The sequence below is a fragment of the Poecile atricapillus genome, chromosome Z (assembly GCF_030490865.1).
Source record: "Poecile atricapillus isolate bPoeAtr1 chromosome Z, bPoeAtr1.hap1, whole genome shotgun sequence".
NCBI lineage: Eukaryota > Metazoa > Chordata > Aves > Passeriformes > Paridae > Poecile > Poecile atricapillus.
In genome coordinates, this window is record NC_081289.1 from 12,049,845 (window position 1) to 12,065,500 (window position 15,656).

A 15,656-nucleotide genomic window follows, 5' to 3' on the forward strand; every position below is an offset into this window, starting at 1 on the left:
GTGCTCCCAAGTCTGACAAATTAGAATTGTCCCAATATAGCAAAAGCCAAGCAGAATCAAGATGGCCACTTGACTCTTCCTTGCTGCAGTACTGTGTTTCAATCGGCCACCTTGCAGAGGAACACTGATTTCATATTTGCTCTTCTAACAGAGCCAGGAAAGCAATCAGAGAAAACATTGAGCATGGGAGGATGGGCTAAAATAACTCTGTTGCTGTGGTCTGTTTGCATTAGAGTAGTATCCTGCAGCTGCTGGAATAAAGTACTGATAAGAATTCCACTTCTGTCTCTCATGGCATTCCTTTTCCCCTACTCCTCATGATGATGCTATTTGTAAGACACATACAAGGTCTTGTCCTTCCATAGGGTGAAGGAATTGGGCTGGGATGGGTTTGTGAACTCTAACCACAGCTGCTGGTGAGTTATGGCATTTAACTTTAGCATTACATGTTTTTAAACAATTGTGGTTCTACATCCAGGAACATTTCCTCAAAGGGAACACAAGCAAAAATACCATCTCCAAGATTTTCTTAGCTGATACTGAACAGAAAATCTTTAAGCTTTAAGATCAAAGTCTGGATTATGAGTCAGCCCTTTAATCATTATTTCAGGAAATTAAATCCAAAACTTTGTTGTGTAGTTGTAGAGCTTTCCTCCCTTCTCCCAGGTGAGCTTATATTACTAAATAATACACATGTGAATTCAGGAGGAATTTCAAGGGAGACAAAAAAATATTGCTTGATAATATTAAATATTATCAAGTAATAATTGGAGTTGTTTACATAGCAAAGCTATTTGAGTTTTGATATGTACAGCTATTTTTTAAAACTTTACAATTATGCAAGACTCTTTTCTGCCCTGAATTCCTTAGAAGAAAAATTTGAAGGACAGTGTCAAGGTAGGAAACATCAAGTTCTGGGAAAAAATATTCACTTGACTAAACAATTTTATATGACTCAGAATCCAGACTGAGCAAGCAGCAAGTTTAGGAGAAAATATATATTACAAAGAGAGAATAGAAGAACCGGTGATGAAAGAAAATATAAAAAAATTATAGACAAAGTAAATTTTTAAGAAAGAACTGAAAGTAGAAAAGAAAGAAAATGCTTTGAATACACAAGCAGAACAGTACTTCCTTTTAAAATTTCCATAGTCAAAAGACTAAGTAAAACAGAAAAGAGTAAAGCATTATTGAAAGAGGAATGGTAGAAATACTAAAGCAAGGAGGCAATGAGGAAGGTGAAATGACAGTCTTCCCCCCTTTTCCCTTGCAGGACTGTCAAGAGATTTCATACAAGTATTTCTTACAAGAAAATTTACAATCTTTATGATCAATGCATTCATACAGACCTCTGATTTGAGTCTTTTATGCTTTGCCTTATCTCCTTCCAAGGAATCCCAAATCCCTTTCAGTTGTAACTCTATCTTTTTTAAACTTTTCAGTTCTTTATCTTTCTGTGTTTGATGGTGACTGAGAATATCTTGTTGCTTTTTTTTCTCCAAGACACATTTATTTAAATTATTTTCCAGAATTTGTCTATATAGATAGACACAGAATTTTAGAAACAGGTAACTCAATCAAGACATATATGTAAACAGGCACAACTATATTAATGGCTTTTGAGTACCTCATCACTATGGCTCAGCAAGACAAACTTGTTACTACTGACAAAAATTACCTAAAAAAGTAGCATTTGTATAACTATAATCAATTATAATACCCTAATTATGTCAATGAGGTCTCACATTCTGTTCTAAATGTGCTAAAAATATCAGGGAATCTAGTACATATAGGGAGAAGAAAACACATTTTTTAGTATGAAGGAACATTTGAAAATAAAATGCCATGGGCCTTTAATACAAAGCTTGAAAGGCAAAAGAATTGTTGCTGAGCATATGGCCAGAATTACAACTATACATCTCCGTCTGCAAAGGAGGAATCATTGGAAGCTTGCCTGCAACCTAACAGTTTATTTTATTTTACCAAGGATCATAATTGAAGGGAATATTAAAGAGATGATTAACCAATTCCCTCTGAAATTCAGGACTACATGAGGGCAGACATCCATGATCCTCATTTGAAAACGAAAATACTGACATACTTTATTCTTCTTCAAATTACTTTCAGTGGGTTACACAGGAAAGAAAATATGTGCACTAAAGAGAGAAACCCTCTAAAAGATTTCACTTTTAAGAGCAAAATCTCACACGATTTTATTCAATGCTTATGATTTTTGATGTTCTTCTTCAAGCCAAGTCTGAGATTGAAGATTCCAAATTTTTCTATAAACATTTCTGAAGTGAAAACCAAGCCGGATAATTTATAATTTCCACTGGCTGTTGCATAAAACTTGAAAATAGAAGCAACAGCGGAAAAAAGAAATAGATTTTTGAGAATAGAAGATTGTTCACTCTTTCCATGTGGCTCATGTCTCTAACCTGTCTGTTAGGACGGCTAATTCCTTCTCTGCACTAATTTCTAGTAATTTTGTCAAAGTAATGCATTCTTGTTCATTCTTTTGTATCAAAGTTTGTCTGTCATGCAATTCCTTCATCACATCTTCTTTTTCTTGCAAAATCTCTTCAGTCTTTTTTTCAGTGGCTTTCAGGGTTCTATTCAATTCTTCTATTTGGTCATTAAGGGCCTCATTCTTCTTCTCTGCATCACTGTGGATATATTTTAACAAAGCAGTAAGGGTTAAATTTTCCACATGCATATTTAAAAAACAAAATGTAAGTTGCCAGTTTTTGTGGACATACAAAATAATTCCACAACAATATATGTTAAATGTTTGAAAACAGAGAGTGAAAACCTTCAAATTCCAATATAGTCCAACAATAAAATTGCAGGTAGCCATGGGGCTAACTGACAGCTTAGCACCATGACAGCATTAGAAAGAGTTCTAGTAAACTGATTTATGTCAAAATTACTAGGTACAAGGCTATGACATTTCTAAATACTCTTCCTAAGAAATGGGAACTCTGGTTAGTTTATTCTGTCATGTGACACATATAAAGACTATATAAAGACTCATTGTCATGGGGTGACAATAATTAAATATTAAATATTAAATATTTCATTAATAGCAATCTGCACAACGTAGGTTTTAGAAATTGCTTCTCTGTAACACTATAGGGAAAACTTCTTAGATTTATGATGGCACAGTTGCATTAAGCAGAGCAGTAAGGAGACACAAACTCCAGTGTAACCCTGTGCACAAACGGTGTGCGAAACCCATCATTCATCTGGATGGCAATTGGACCACTGGGACCTGTGAGTGACCCAGAAGAAACCGCACAGTGCTGATTTGATTTTACTATTACAGAAAACAGCACATGCCATGCTTCAGTGGAGAAGAACCCCAGCTTCACAAAAGAGAAAAAGAAAAGGTTGGCTGCTGGCTTGCATTTCCCCTGATCAAGTATTAGTGACTGCAACTCATGTCGGGACCTTACAGCAATGCAGCTGTGGCTCCACAGCTGGTACAGAAGGACCAAGGGAGAATGGGTTTGTAGCTCAGGCCACACTGTCAGCTGTGGAGGTGTTAGTTTAAATCTTGATCCTCATTCTAATCATTCATTCTATATCTCAATCATTTCTATAACTAAGGGATGAGAAGAAGTCATACATATATATATATATTCAGGTATATAGAATTATTTATTAAAAAACATACATTTTTTTCTGATTCAGCTTCTCAGTTTCTTTTGCAAGTTGCTTTGGAATACCAAGGATCCTAACTAGCTCAGCCTAGTAACAAAACAGAAAGGTTTGATTAATAGCCTCAAAAGCTGATGACTTTTCATAGTAGTAATATTAATTTAGAACTGCTCTGAAAATCAGTAGGAGGCATTTTTTAATTACTTGAGTTTTTACCACAGAATTGTAGCTGCTAGTTTCAAAACTAAACATTGAGGTTTACAATTTTAGTATGTCTTCAAGATAAGAATTATGCTTGAATACTATTAATACATCTTATAATGCTATTCATACCATGAAAAGAAGTTGATCTAGGTATGTTTTTAATTCTCAGCATAAATCTGTATTAACTGTAATCTGTGCAACCTACAATAACACAATATAACTAAGATGTCTTTATAGAAACCACTTTTTAATCAAAACCAAGACTGTTAGTATTTCCTAAAGAAGTAATAAGGATATTGCACAGCAGCATGTTTCACACCTATTGGAAAATGGTCCAATATTTAATGTAGTGACATAATGAATTTGGAATGACAACATCCAGAATATTCACTGCTCCTTTGGGCAAAACATGTACCCATACACACACATGCACACACACTCACAGATACATAGGTACAATTAATTTTGTGTTACTTTTAAATAAGTCTGCATCTCCTGAAGCTTGTCCATTTCTTCCTCATCTGTCAATATCAGCTTTTCCTTGGATGAAACAGCTTCTTTTATTGAATCAATTTCCTCTTTCCTCTGGATTACTTCTTTGCTGAGCTCATCACAATTTTCTTTCAACTTTTTAATTTTATTGCCTTTCTTAAAAAGAATGTAAAAGACCAGATTAATTGCATTTTCCCTTTTACATTTTGCAGGCTTCTGATACACAGAAGCTCAGACAGAGCTCACTAACTTGAGCACAGACTCACTAACACTGAATGATGATAACACTTTTAATGACAAGATATGAAATTTATTTTTTTTTACCAGATGTGTGTTTCTTATATCAATACTAATAGAATTTTATTTCCACCAAAGCCACATATATTCCTCAGGATTTATGGCTACAAGTGTATTTTTTAATATTCATATCCTAGAACTAAAAACCTGCAGCTATCTTTAAATGCAGTATCCATTTGCTGAATATAGTAAACATTTTCTTGAGTAAACAAAAATCCAGATCTTTTCTGAATCAGTTATTTATTGCTTGCCCAAGTTATCAAAATTGAATGATATAATACAGCCAATAAAGTCTGTTTCTTTTAAAATCTATTTTTCTATGTATTCTATGTATTTCTATGTATTCTATTTTAAATAAATTCTAGACATGCACAGTGAGAAAACATTTTCAGTGATTTTTAATATGTTAGTTGACGAAACATAACACATTGCTTTTCTCATGTCTTGTACTTACCTTTTCTTTTGAAATTCTTTCGTATTCATTTTCCAGAAGCTTTTTTTCTTCTCGCAAACTGCAGTAAAAATCAAAGCAGAACTAAATATATTAGCAATAGAATAATCATTACTGTAATATAGTAAATGGTAGGAAAGTATGAAACCCTATCCTGTGTTAGACTACAACACATGGTGAAAGAGCATGAAAGGTGCTCAGACTTAAAGGAAGTTTTCTGACAGTAATTGGGGGTCCTGAAGGACTGGGTGTATATATGGAGGTGTACACATCTTTTTCTACAATGCACACATCTAAACATTTGAACCTGATTTTTCTTAGTCTGACCACCTCCTGAGGGGTGCATTCATGCCTCACTCACCCTTGCCTTTACCAGTGGCACCCTATAGCCACAGTTCCTCCCAACCTCAGAAAACAAAATGTCAACACGGAAATGTGGCAGAAGGAAAGAGGAGGTAGGTAACAACCACGAAGACATCAAATGTCAAAGAAAGTGCAGTTGCTAGTGAGAAACTTTCTTCTTCCTATGAATGTTTTCACATATACATTTACTCTTCAGATTACTCAGGTGAAGCTCCTCAAATCTGGACTGGATCCTGTGGAAAAAAAATCCTGAAAACTGGCAGGGATTATAGGCTAAGTCAAAGGAGTATGGTTGAAAAGTAAATTGAATAGCCACAGTGATCTTATCCTATATCCAAAGCTAAATTGCATTTAATTTCAGGCAACAACAGGGACAGATGCTAAAGAAGTGAAGAAGGAAGAAAGGAGAAAACAGGAAAGCTCTTAGATCTTGTGTGCATTTACTAACACTGCCCTGAGAAAGATGAAGGAATGGTTCTAAAAAGAGAGCTCAACCAACAAGCTTGTTGGATTTACAGTAGGGAGCTTCTTGGTAGCAGGTAGGTAAATACTGCCAAATACAAAAAAAATATCCCTACTGAAGGTACATCTTTACATCCCCTGTACCTGCACAGAACAATTCTGCACCTATAGAAGGTAAATGGGCTACAGCAGTCTGTATGCCCTCACAGCCTAACAACTTAACTGGGTCACTGAGCTATTCACTGGGAACAAGAGGGCAGGTTCTTGCAATGCAATTAGTACCAAAAATGACATTTCAGAGTCTCAGGCTATAAAGAAGTAAAGACTGCAGCTAAGGAATAGGTGGAACAAACAAATCCGCTGTCCCAGGTATAGCAAAGAACCCACTTCAGTGCTTAAATTTATTCAGTGCTTAAATTTTTTTAACTCCTGTGGGAGGATGTGCTGGTCAAGTTTTGTTGATACACAGGGCAGTCTGGTAGAATAAATAACTCTTTAAATTAAAATTTAAAGCATTAAGAGAAAGGGACAAACTTCCATAAAAGAGTTGTGTCACTTGGAGCTATAACAATGGCAAGGGACTCCTGGGCATCTCCACCCACCCAAAACAGCTATTACAGTTACCTCATAATGTGGCTGATACAGAAAAGAGGCAGGTGACAACTATTTCTTTTTTTTCTTCTGAAATCTTTCAGCAGCAGTGCAAGACTTTGCATGGTGGTGGTGGTGGTTCAGGATTCAGAAAGTATGTGGTCATGGGAACAGAGATCAGTCTCCCAGCAGCCAACTCATGGATGACCATTCCTAGGACCTTATGCTCAACCCTTTAGCAGTTCTGATTTAAGATTCCCCCCTCCCCTCCACCACCCCCACTCTCTCAATAAACTCTTTCTTATATTTGAGTCCTCCAGCAAAAGGAGTGAAGCTTATACCTGGAAGCATCAGGCAACATATTTCTAGTTAAGGAAAGGAAATAGTGAAAAAAAAGAGAACTGAGTTGGTGGTGTTGCAATATAAACAGAACAAAACAAAACATCTCTCCCACAAATAAGAAGCTCTGGCTCAGACGAAGAGCAAGGAGAAAATAGACACAGAGTAGATGTTGTTGATATACAGCATGTATGATATTTGTATGGGCAGACTGCAATTATGCCTCTACAGGGACTGGTAAAGACTAAAAACTAATTTGAATGCCAGCATTTGAACACTCAGAGAGTGAATGAGTTTGCAAAACAAAATCTTATAAAGAAAAAAGTTGAATTTAAATCAATCTTCCCCCAAAACTGATAAAATTAATTTAAAAAAAAATCCAAAATTCCAAAATCATATTCCAAACCCATTTTGGCAGTACTTCTAATTGAATTCCTTGGGACTGGCACAATCACACTAAGGATAAAGAATGTCTCCTTTGCACAAATACCCATAACTGTTTGACTGCCACAAAATACTATTAAATAAGTCTTGTGCCAAATGATTAAAGAGGTACTGCAGAGCTTGTGGTTAGACCGTGCTGTGCCCCCTTTCACATCACGCTGGACGATCAAAAGAGCAATACCAAAGATCAGGAGGGAGAGCAAAATTGACACTGTTTTCATTTTGTCACATTCCTCACTCATGAGGACAGATTCCTGTGGAACCATTCCAGTTTCACAACAAAAAATTTTCCATCCAGCAGAAGTAAAATGATTTGAACACTTCATTTTCTGTGGCATAAACAAAGGCAAGAGTGAATGACAAGGGCCAAGTTACCTAAATAGCCAGCCAACCAACCACTTCCACACAAAAACCAGTGAAGTGTGAAAAGAAAAAATGGATAAAAAGAAAGAAGTTAAATCTCTCCTGTTTGAACAATGAGTTTGATCTAGCTGCCCACAGCCAGAAGTCAGGCAGCTCTATGCTAACATCCCAGGCTTCCTTATTGTCAGGGATAAAAAAATGGGACCTCCAAAGGGGAGGTTATCTCACATTCCAGGTGACTGCTTTAGGATGACATAAATTAACAGTTGAAGATAACCTATGCACTCTAGTTGAAGATAACTCTGTGCACTCTAAAGGGGAGTCAGGATGATTAAAACACATTTAGAAATCAAATAAGACTCTTCAAAGAATTTAAGTTTAGTCTCTTATTTAATAGATAAACACAGACGCTTAATGTAAGATAAGCAGAGAAATTTTGGTCTTTCCATTTGGTCTTTAGCATTTGAATCTTTTAATCTGTGTTATATGGATATGAACCTCATGGCTATTTTACTTAGATGTCAATGACAGCAAACAAAACAGCTGCAACTGGCATTAGGCATTTAAATTTCCCATTATTTTATAGCCCTTCACTGATGGATGTATTTTTAAAAATCATGTGGATTTTATTATCACTATTATACTTCTAACAATACACACAATGGAAAGAAGATAAAATTCTTAAGCATTAATGTGTGCAAACATTTCTAACCTTGCTCTTCTTATTTTCATGGAGCCTAATAACAGTACTGTACGTGAAAAGCTGTCATAGATGCAGTTTTAATGAGGTAAAAAAAAGCAGTTGGAAAACTGAGCTAGTAATAAAAATATATTCCAGATTTTTCCCTGAGAGACATTTACAGCTGCAAGCTGACACAGAAATAAAAAAATTAAGATTGAGAGATTAAGAAATGTAGTGGTAGTTGTCAACAGAAGTCCATTTCACTTCCTCAGCTCACAAAAAACCACAACACTGTTATCATTAGAAGTCCTGTCATGCAAGAAAGCGAACTCCTTCAGCTACTCTCTCTCAGAGCTGGAATAGCTTGGAAATCCACAGAAGGTGTTCAGCACCTCACTACTAAAATCTAGTAACCATAGGTAGAAGTTATCACAGCTGACAGGCTGCCAGCGTGAGCTTCCTGTAAGACTCTGAGCTGTAATTAGTCTGTAGGTACCAGAAAATGCAGAGACAAGACTAGCTGATAACAACTTCAGTTGTGATGCTATTTATTTTACTTATGGCCTGTAATTCTTTACTACATAAGCCATGGACAACAGCTTAACTTTTCACTTCTTAATTATTGAGTGACTAATACAGAAATAATTACAAGTGCTCCTTATTTGCAATGCTTCTACAAGGACAAAGTCAGTTTTGCAATCCTGACTTGCATGCAGTTTCACAGAGTATTTCAGTGAGGAGCTGTTTTGTTATCTCTGTGAGAGCTTGGAGATTGGACCTAGGCTTTCAAATAAAATTATTTTCAAGCATCAGGCACCTTTAATCTCACAAACTCTTGATTACAGATAAATTTAGTACAAATTAATTGCTTTCTCTAAAATGAATTGTTTAGATGATAGATTTAGATTGAATATTTATTATTTCTCAATAATAAGCTACTGTTGATACCATTGTGTAATTAAAAAGCAGCTCTTCTTTATTTTGCCTCATAAACCAGCCAAGCCACACATGAACATTAAAGTGAAATGTCTCCTTGAGCCAGAGCAAATCCTTGCTGATCACACTGATTCTTTCCTTCTTGTTCCACTAATTTGATTTTTTGGTCTATATTCTTACTTACTGAGGCTTCTTATCAATTATATTAAGAAATTTGATGGCTCTGAATGCAATTTTAGCAGAACTGAGATGAGAGATGACTGCATATGACTCTTCTTCCTTTTACTTTATTACTTTATTACCCTTGCCAAGTAGTTTTTGAGAGGAAGAATACTCCCAGAGTCAGCTCTGACTTTGGGATGGTGGCCCAAGCTTTACAAGCTCAGTGAAATCCTTCCAACCCTTGTTCTCCCCCTGTGCTGAGCTCTTAGGCAGACACACCAGCAATGAGCCCAGTCCATCCATATGGCAGAACAGGCCACAGACTGGAAGAGGAGGTACGTACCTACAGTGGGAACATACCCCATCCATGCAGTCACCCTCAGGGTGACTTCCCTGACAGCTGAAGTGTGTCAAGAAATGCACTAAATACCTCATGTACCTATTCAAGATATGAAAAAAGTCACAAAATTCCTGAAAACCTGATGATACTTCAATGCTGAAAGCAATTTAATTTATTCTGGGAATGTTGACTATTCATTAGAACAATAAACAATTAAAACAGAAGATGCAATATCTTCAGCTATTAAGAAAGGTCTGAAGAAAATTACTTACAGAGTCAAGTAAATAGGAAATTAAATAGGGACAGAAGAGTATGGAATATTAAGAGACCTTGAGCCTTGCTAATGTTATGGCACATCTGTATGACTCCTCAAGTGTGAAATGTCATTGTTAGATTTGAATCTGAGTGCAAAAAACCTGCTAAGTACTCTTAGATACTAGAGAAAGTAAATTAAGGCAGGAAACAAAGGCATCAGAGATAAGAAGGATGCTTCAGAGAAAGAAAGGTTTACAGAAACAGGGGAACAGAGATCTGCAGAACCAGGGGAACCAGATCAGATTTCTCACTTCCAGCTCAGCACTAGGTCTGAGTAGACATTCTAAAAAAAAAGATAAAGCAGTAGATAAGAGGCACAGATAAACCCTTCAAAACCTTTCCCCTTCCATGTTCCGTGCCTGCTATGCATAAAAAAGTAAATAAACAACATGTTTATTTTCAGACTGAACAGCCATTAGTCATAATTCCCAAAGAGACTTTACTTGTAAGTGCCAAGCACAGCTGGGACTGTATTAACACAGTTGGACAACAAGGGAGACTGTGTTCCAGAGAGATCAAGGGCCAAGAGAGGTTGGACCATGACTTTTTATCCTGAGAAATGAAGGAAACCAAGCAGCAATCTAGCAAACTTCTAATACCTTTGATGGAGCTTCCCTCTCCTCTGTCTGTGACTTTGTCTATGCACACAGATGTTTCATCAAATACTGTTTAATCTTTGGATAAAACCAGCAAGAATATAAATCTTCATTTTACATCAATGTTGGATCACCTGCTATTCAAAACTCTACTCTGGACACTCATTTTCACTGTCTTTCACAGGCACCAAAGTCACATCTTCAGTACAAGCACGTATTCACACCCGTCATCTGGTTTTCTTCAGTCTATTTGTCATTTCTCCACTACATTCACTCACCCATTCTTTACACATATTGTGCTAGTCCTGTTCGTTCTAGACTAGTCCAACTCAAAATCAATATAATTTCTTGAATATTTCTGGAATTTCTCTCCCAGTAAGCAAATCCACACACAATCAAGGCACATCCTTCTCACTTCATACCCACAACACACATAAGACCCAATGCTACCATCAGGCATGAAACAGATTCCAGACAAGGAACAATTAAATAAGCTGTAGCTCCTGAGTTTGAAAAAATAGACAAATTAAAGGGGGAAGGGGTTGTACAAAAGAGATCTACCAATCCATTCTGCAGCAGTGAATCAGATGCTCATTGTCTCATCCAGTACAAGAACTACAGGGCACTGAAAGAAGCTGTAGGAGTCAGGTTAAAAAAGCAAGGAGGTGGCAGCTCTTACGTAGTTAATCTGTGGAGTGCTTCACCCAGCGTGTTGCAATGTCAGAAGTTTGTTCTGGAGGAGACAGGAAAAGTTCAAAGGAACAGGGGTCAACTGAGGATTCCCAAGCACAGAGAACTGTATTTGGCTCATGAAATCCCCACATCACAAGTGGCTGGGGCTGCACTTTTGGTCTCCATTAGATAATGCACCCCACCAACCTCTGGTAAGACTGTACAGCTGGGTTTGATCACAGGCAATACACAAGACATAAGTTACTTACTACAATGAAGGAACATTTTTTACAGCATGACAAGCCCAAAAAGTGGATTTTTAAGCGGCAAGATATTCAGTTCATATATAAAAATTATCCAGAAAATGTGCAAGGGTAATTGAAATACCTACACTGCATTTTTTATAGAATAGAGTTCTCATTTTGACTGGAGGTAGAAAATAGAGAATGGGAAAATATTCCCTAAACATATAAATCCTAATATTTTTTTTGGTAAATTGATGCAAAATCAATTTACAAGTGAAAAATGCCCAAAATATATGAGGACAAATGGTTAAAAAGCACACTTTTGAAGACCTTCTTTTTGGACTGCTTGGAAATTGCAATACATTCTGTATTTAATAATTATTTCAGGAAATTTCATGTTTCTTAGTTATCTCATAGCAAATAATTTTTTCCAGATGCTTTCCATGTTTCTTTCCCACTCCCAGTTTGCTTCATTCTCAAGTTTCTTTTTCTCTTAGAGCAAACACTTGGCTCTAATAAAGCTAAAAAAATCAATAAAGAATTGCCAGAAAAGCCTGCTCCATGCAGTGTGTACAGTGTTCCTGATTTCTTTGCAGAATAATAATCTTAACTGCTGAGATGCTGACATTGTGTGTTTGTGTTTATATATACACCAATGACACTACAGCTGGATTGAAGATGGGTAAAAATAGCAAGGCCCCCACAAAATAAAAATCTGATTTCATCTACCTATGTACATATTTTTACAAATGCAATACTTCTGCTTGTAATTTTACTACAGAGTATGCAGATAATTGAAATGTATACAATACCAAGCTAATTCTGGATTGTTTTCCTTACACAGAAATGTTAAGATTTCATTCCCTTCACAGAAAATTTATAATTTTTCTGACATTAGAATATACAAGTACTCCTGCCCCTTTGAATACCTGAATAGAAAAATTTGAATACACCATGCTACTGACGTTAAAAATAGCACTGGGTCTATTTATGACATTGTTCCATAAAATCCAAGCCAACAGGTCTCTGAGACACTTTAAACATTTGTATTGAAGGTATCCTAGACTAGAATTTTTCATGTTAATTTTCTCCACCTAAATATTATTTGTGCAATGTAATAAATTTTAAACAACATTTTAAAGAACCCTATCCATGTTCTAAATTTAAAACTATCAACAAATCTCACCATGGCAAATTTATTCATCACTGACATGTTGCTGTTACTGGGGAAAGTTTGCGGCCATTTGTTTGACAGCAGCCATCATGAAATATGTCCACGTAAAATGTAAAGATGATTTTTATTCTATTTATCATCTTTTTAGATTAGCTATGACAAAATTAGCAGCATGTGACCACTTTCACCTACCATTCTATCTTCAGTCGATTTTCATACACTCTTCCTTTAATAGCATTGTATTCATTTCGGCAGCTGAGAAGTTGCTGCCTTATTTGGGAAGCTTCACTGGAAGCTTCTTCAGGGAACTGTTCTGCTTTTTCCAGGTCACATTGTTGCTCCAGTTCTGTACTCAGGCGTTCAGCTTCCTGTAACAGCTGGGTCTCAGATTCCTGTAAACTACATTAAATAGACAAATTTAGAACTAGTCAATGTGAAGCACGGGCTTTGTATTTATACATCTTTACATACCAATAATATTTAGTTCAAGGTTTTCAAGATGAGATGGAATTAAGATCTGAATAATCTTGTCTGACTTCCTAGTTGACCCTGCCTTGAGCAGGAGGTTGGACCTCCTGAGCTCTGTTCAAACCCAAGTCATCCTATGATGCCATGAGAGCAGTGGAATCTGGTCTCAGGGGTTTTTCTGCACACCTACAGCTAGAGTGAGATTCATCTCATCTAATTTTAACCAGATGACAGACTGTTATGTAGTCTAATTTATTTGTCTAATACTTCCTAGACAAAAATGAAGAGACAGGGAATCCATTTTATCCTAAGAAGTGCCAAAGGCTAGATCTGATTCACTGCGGAGACTTATAATAATGAAGTGTTCACAAGGACAAGGCCCAGTCTGGCCTATATGACAACTTTAAATTCTTAATAAACACAGGGTCATCTTCCCAGCGATGAATTACATCTTGCTACTGCTGTAGTGCTACCAAGACCTGAAATAACTCAGGTAATGATACACAAGCTGAAAATACACTTGTGGACATCTGTGGAAGCTTATTCTGAGGCCTGTAGATCGGTGATCAATGATCTGATCTGAGTTGTTCCACCAGACTAGTTCCACAGAAACAACAAACTCCTGTCAGTGTCTGGAGACTGGTGTGCATAATATACTTAAGAACCTGTGTGGTGATAGCTGAAACACATCCTAAAGGCTGTTAGTAAAATACGTTGATTAGTATGGAAAACTCTTAACAAGAACAACACTATGAAAATTCATATACAATGCACCATACATAAATCTATGCTTTATGCTAAAGAAATCATTGTGTTTGCCTCTTCAGTAGTACTGCATTATGACTTTTATATAATGGTATACTAAAATTAGTCACAAATTATGTAGAAGAATAAAGAACTATATCACTTGTTGTCTCCCTGAAAACTCAGCTTCTGAGCTTGCTGACATGGTTTCCTAAGGACTTTCCCAGGACAGTAACTGTAAACATAGATATGTGTACATTCTTTCTGTTACACGTCTTGTGATGGGCATCTCATGGCCAGTGCTGTGAGAAAGTGTTATCCTGACCATCCAATCCCTGGCCATGGTCAGAAGCCTATAAATCCTGGGGGGAAAAATAAACTTTCTCTTTCTTTCACCACACCTCGACCTGTGTCCGTGTGATCTATTCATCTTCAGTGGCAACAACTTGCCTTTTATTAATTAAAAATATAGTGCAATAGATTTATTTAAAAAAACAAAGGAACTTAGAATTTCCCATATTGATAAACTCTGGACATAAATTTTGGCTCAAATTTTACATTTATGGCTTAAACAGAAAAACAAAATTACATATCACACTAGAGAATAGAGTCAAGATGGTAAAATGATGATAAAAAATATAATGATGATACAAAACATAAAATTGACTATACTGCACAAACATAGTTGAAATAATATAGCAGAAATTGTTTTGATTCATGCAACATTTCTCCCTAGACAACTTCCTTTTTCTAAACTAGAAAATAAGAAAACCACAAGAAAATAAGACTTCAACACAAAACTGTGTGCCTTCATCATGAACAAATAATTTCATGTGTTTACATATACATATTAAGGGAAAAATAAACTGATTTATTGACACTGGATTCTATATGATATTTAAATATTCTTTAAATCTAAGAGAATTTATGCAATTGTGGGAGAAAATATAATTTGTTGTAGTAATACACAATTTTAAACACAATTCTGTTGTAACATATACATTTTACATAGTTACCTAAACACGTAAGTGAATTCCTAAAAACAAAATTTTTAGTATTGATTTTTTCAAGATAATTAAAAAAAGAAAAATAGAAATAAGACTTGAGTGTTGAACCAAGATTCTTCTCCCTGCAGATGTCAACAGTATTTTTTCATGTTGAATGAAATTTAATTGAAGACAATGAAGAAATAACTGCATATCTACACAATGTACTCATATAGAATCACATGACTGCTAAAGTAAGATTGTGCAGTCTGATTTGGCAGCTTTTGAATTTGCGTAATAATTAGTAATTTAGCAGAGGCTTAAGAAAATAAGATTCCTAACCTGCTAATGAATCTTCATTATTATCTGAGTATCTTCCAGTTTGGGTAATCAGAATATTCATATTAGGTTCCTAAATTGAGATAACATAAATAAAATCTACAACTAAGCTACACAATTGAGTGACTGAAAGAGTTTCCAGGGGCCAAATACAAGTTCAGATAGTTCAACTTTAGATGCAGCCTTACAACAAAGTGCATGGGTGAGACAGCACCACAATGGGCATGACAGCCTGTTCTCAGCAAACATAAATGCAAAAGCACTTAAGACTTTGAAGAAAAGTATCAAAGATGTTATCTGCCAGGTGACATCTTTCAGCTTTTAGAATGCC

At 35.9% G+C, this 15,656-nt stretch overlaps 1 protein-coding gene across 1 annotated transcript in view; it reads right to left on the reverse strand.

Moving 5' to 3' along the window:
- LOC131573551 (coiled-coil domain-containing protein 146-like) overlaps positions 1 to 15,656 on the reverse strand; it is a 67,341-nt gene that overhangs the window by 18,377 nt on the left and 33,308 nt on the right. Inside the window, exons 4-9 of the mRNA XM_058827615.1 lie at positions 12,981 to 13,187; positions 5,104 to 5,165; positions 4,339 to 4,508; positions 3,677 to 3,750; positions 2,439 to 2,666; positions 1,350 to 1,536 (exon numbers count right to left, since the gene is read on the reverse strand). Coding sequence (XP_058683598.1) covers positions 1,350 to 1,536; positions 2,439 to 2,666; positions 3,677 to 3,750; positions 4,339 to 4,508; positions 5,104 to 5,165; positions 12,981 to 13,187 — 928 coding nt within the window. The remainder of the gene's footprint in view (positions 1 to 1,349; positions 1,537 to 2,438; positions 2,667 to 3,676; positions 3,751 to 4,338; positions 4,509 to 5,103; positions 5,166 to 12,980; positions 13,188 to 15,656) is intronic.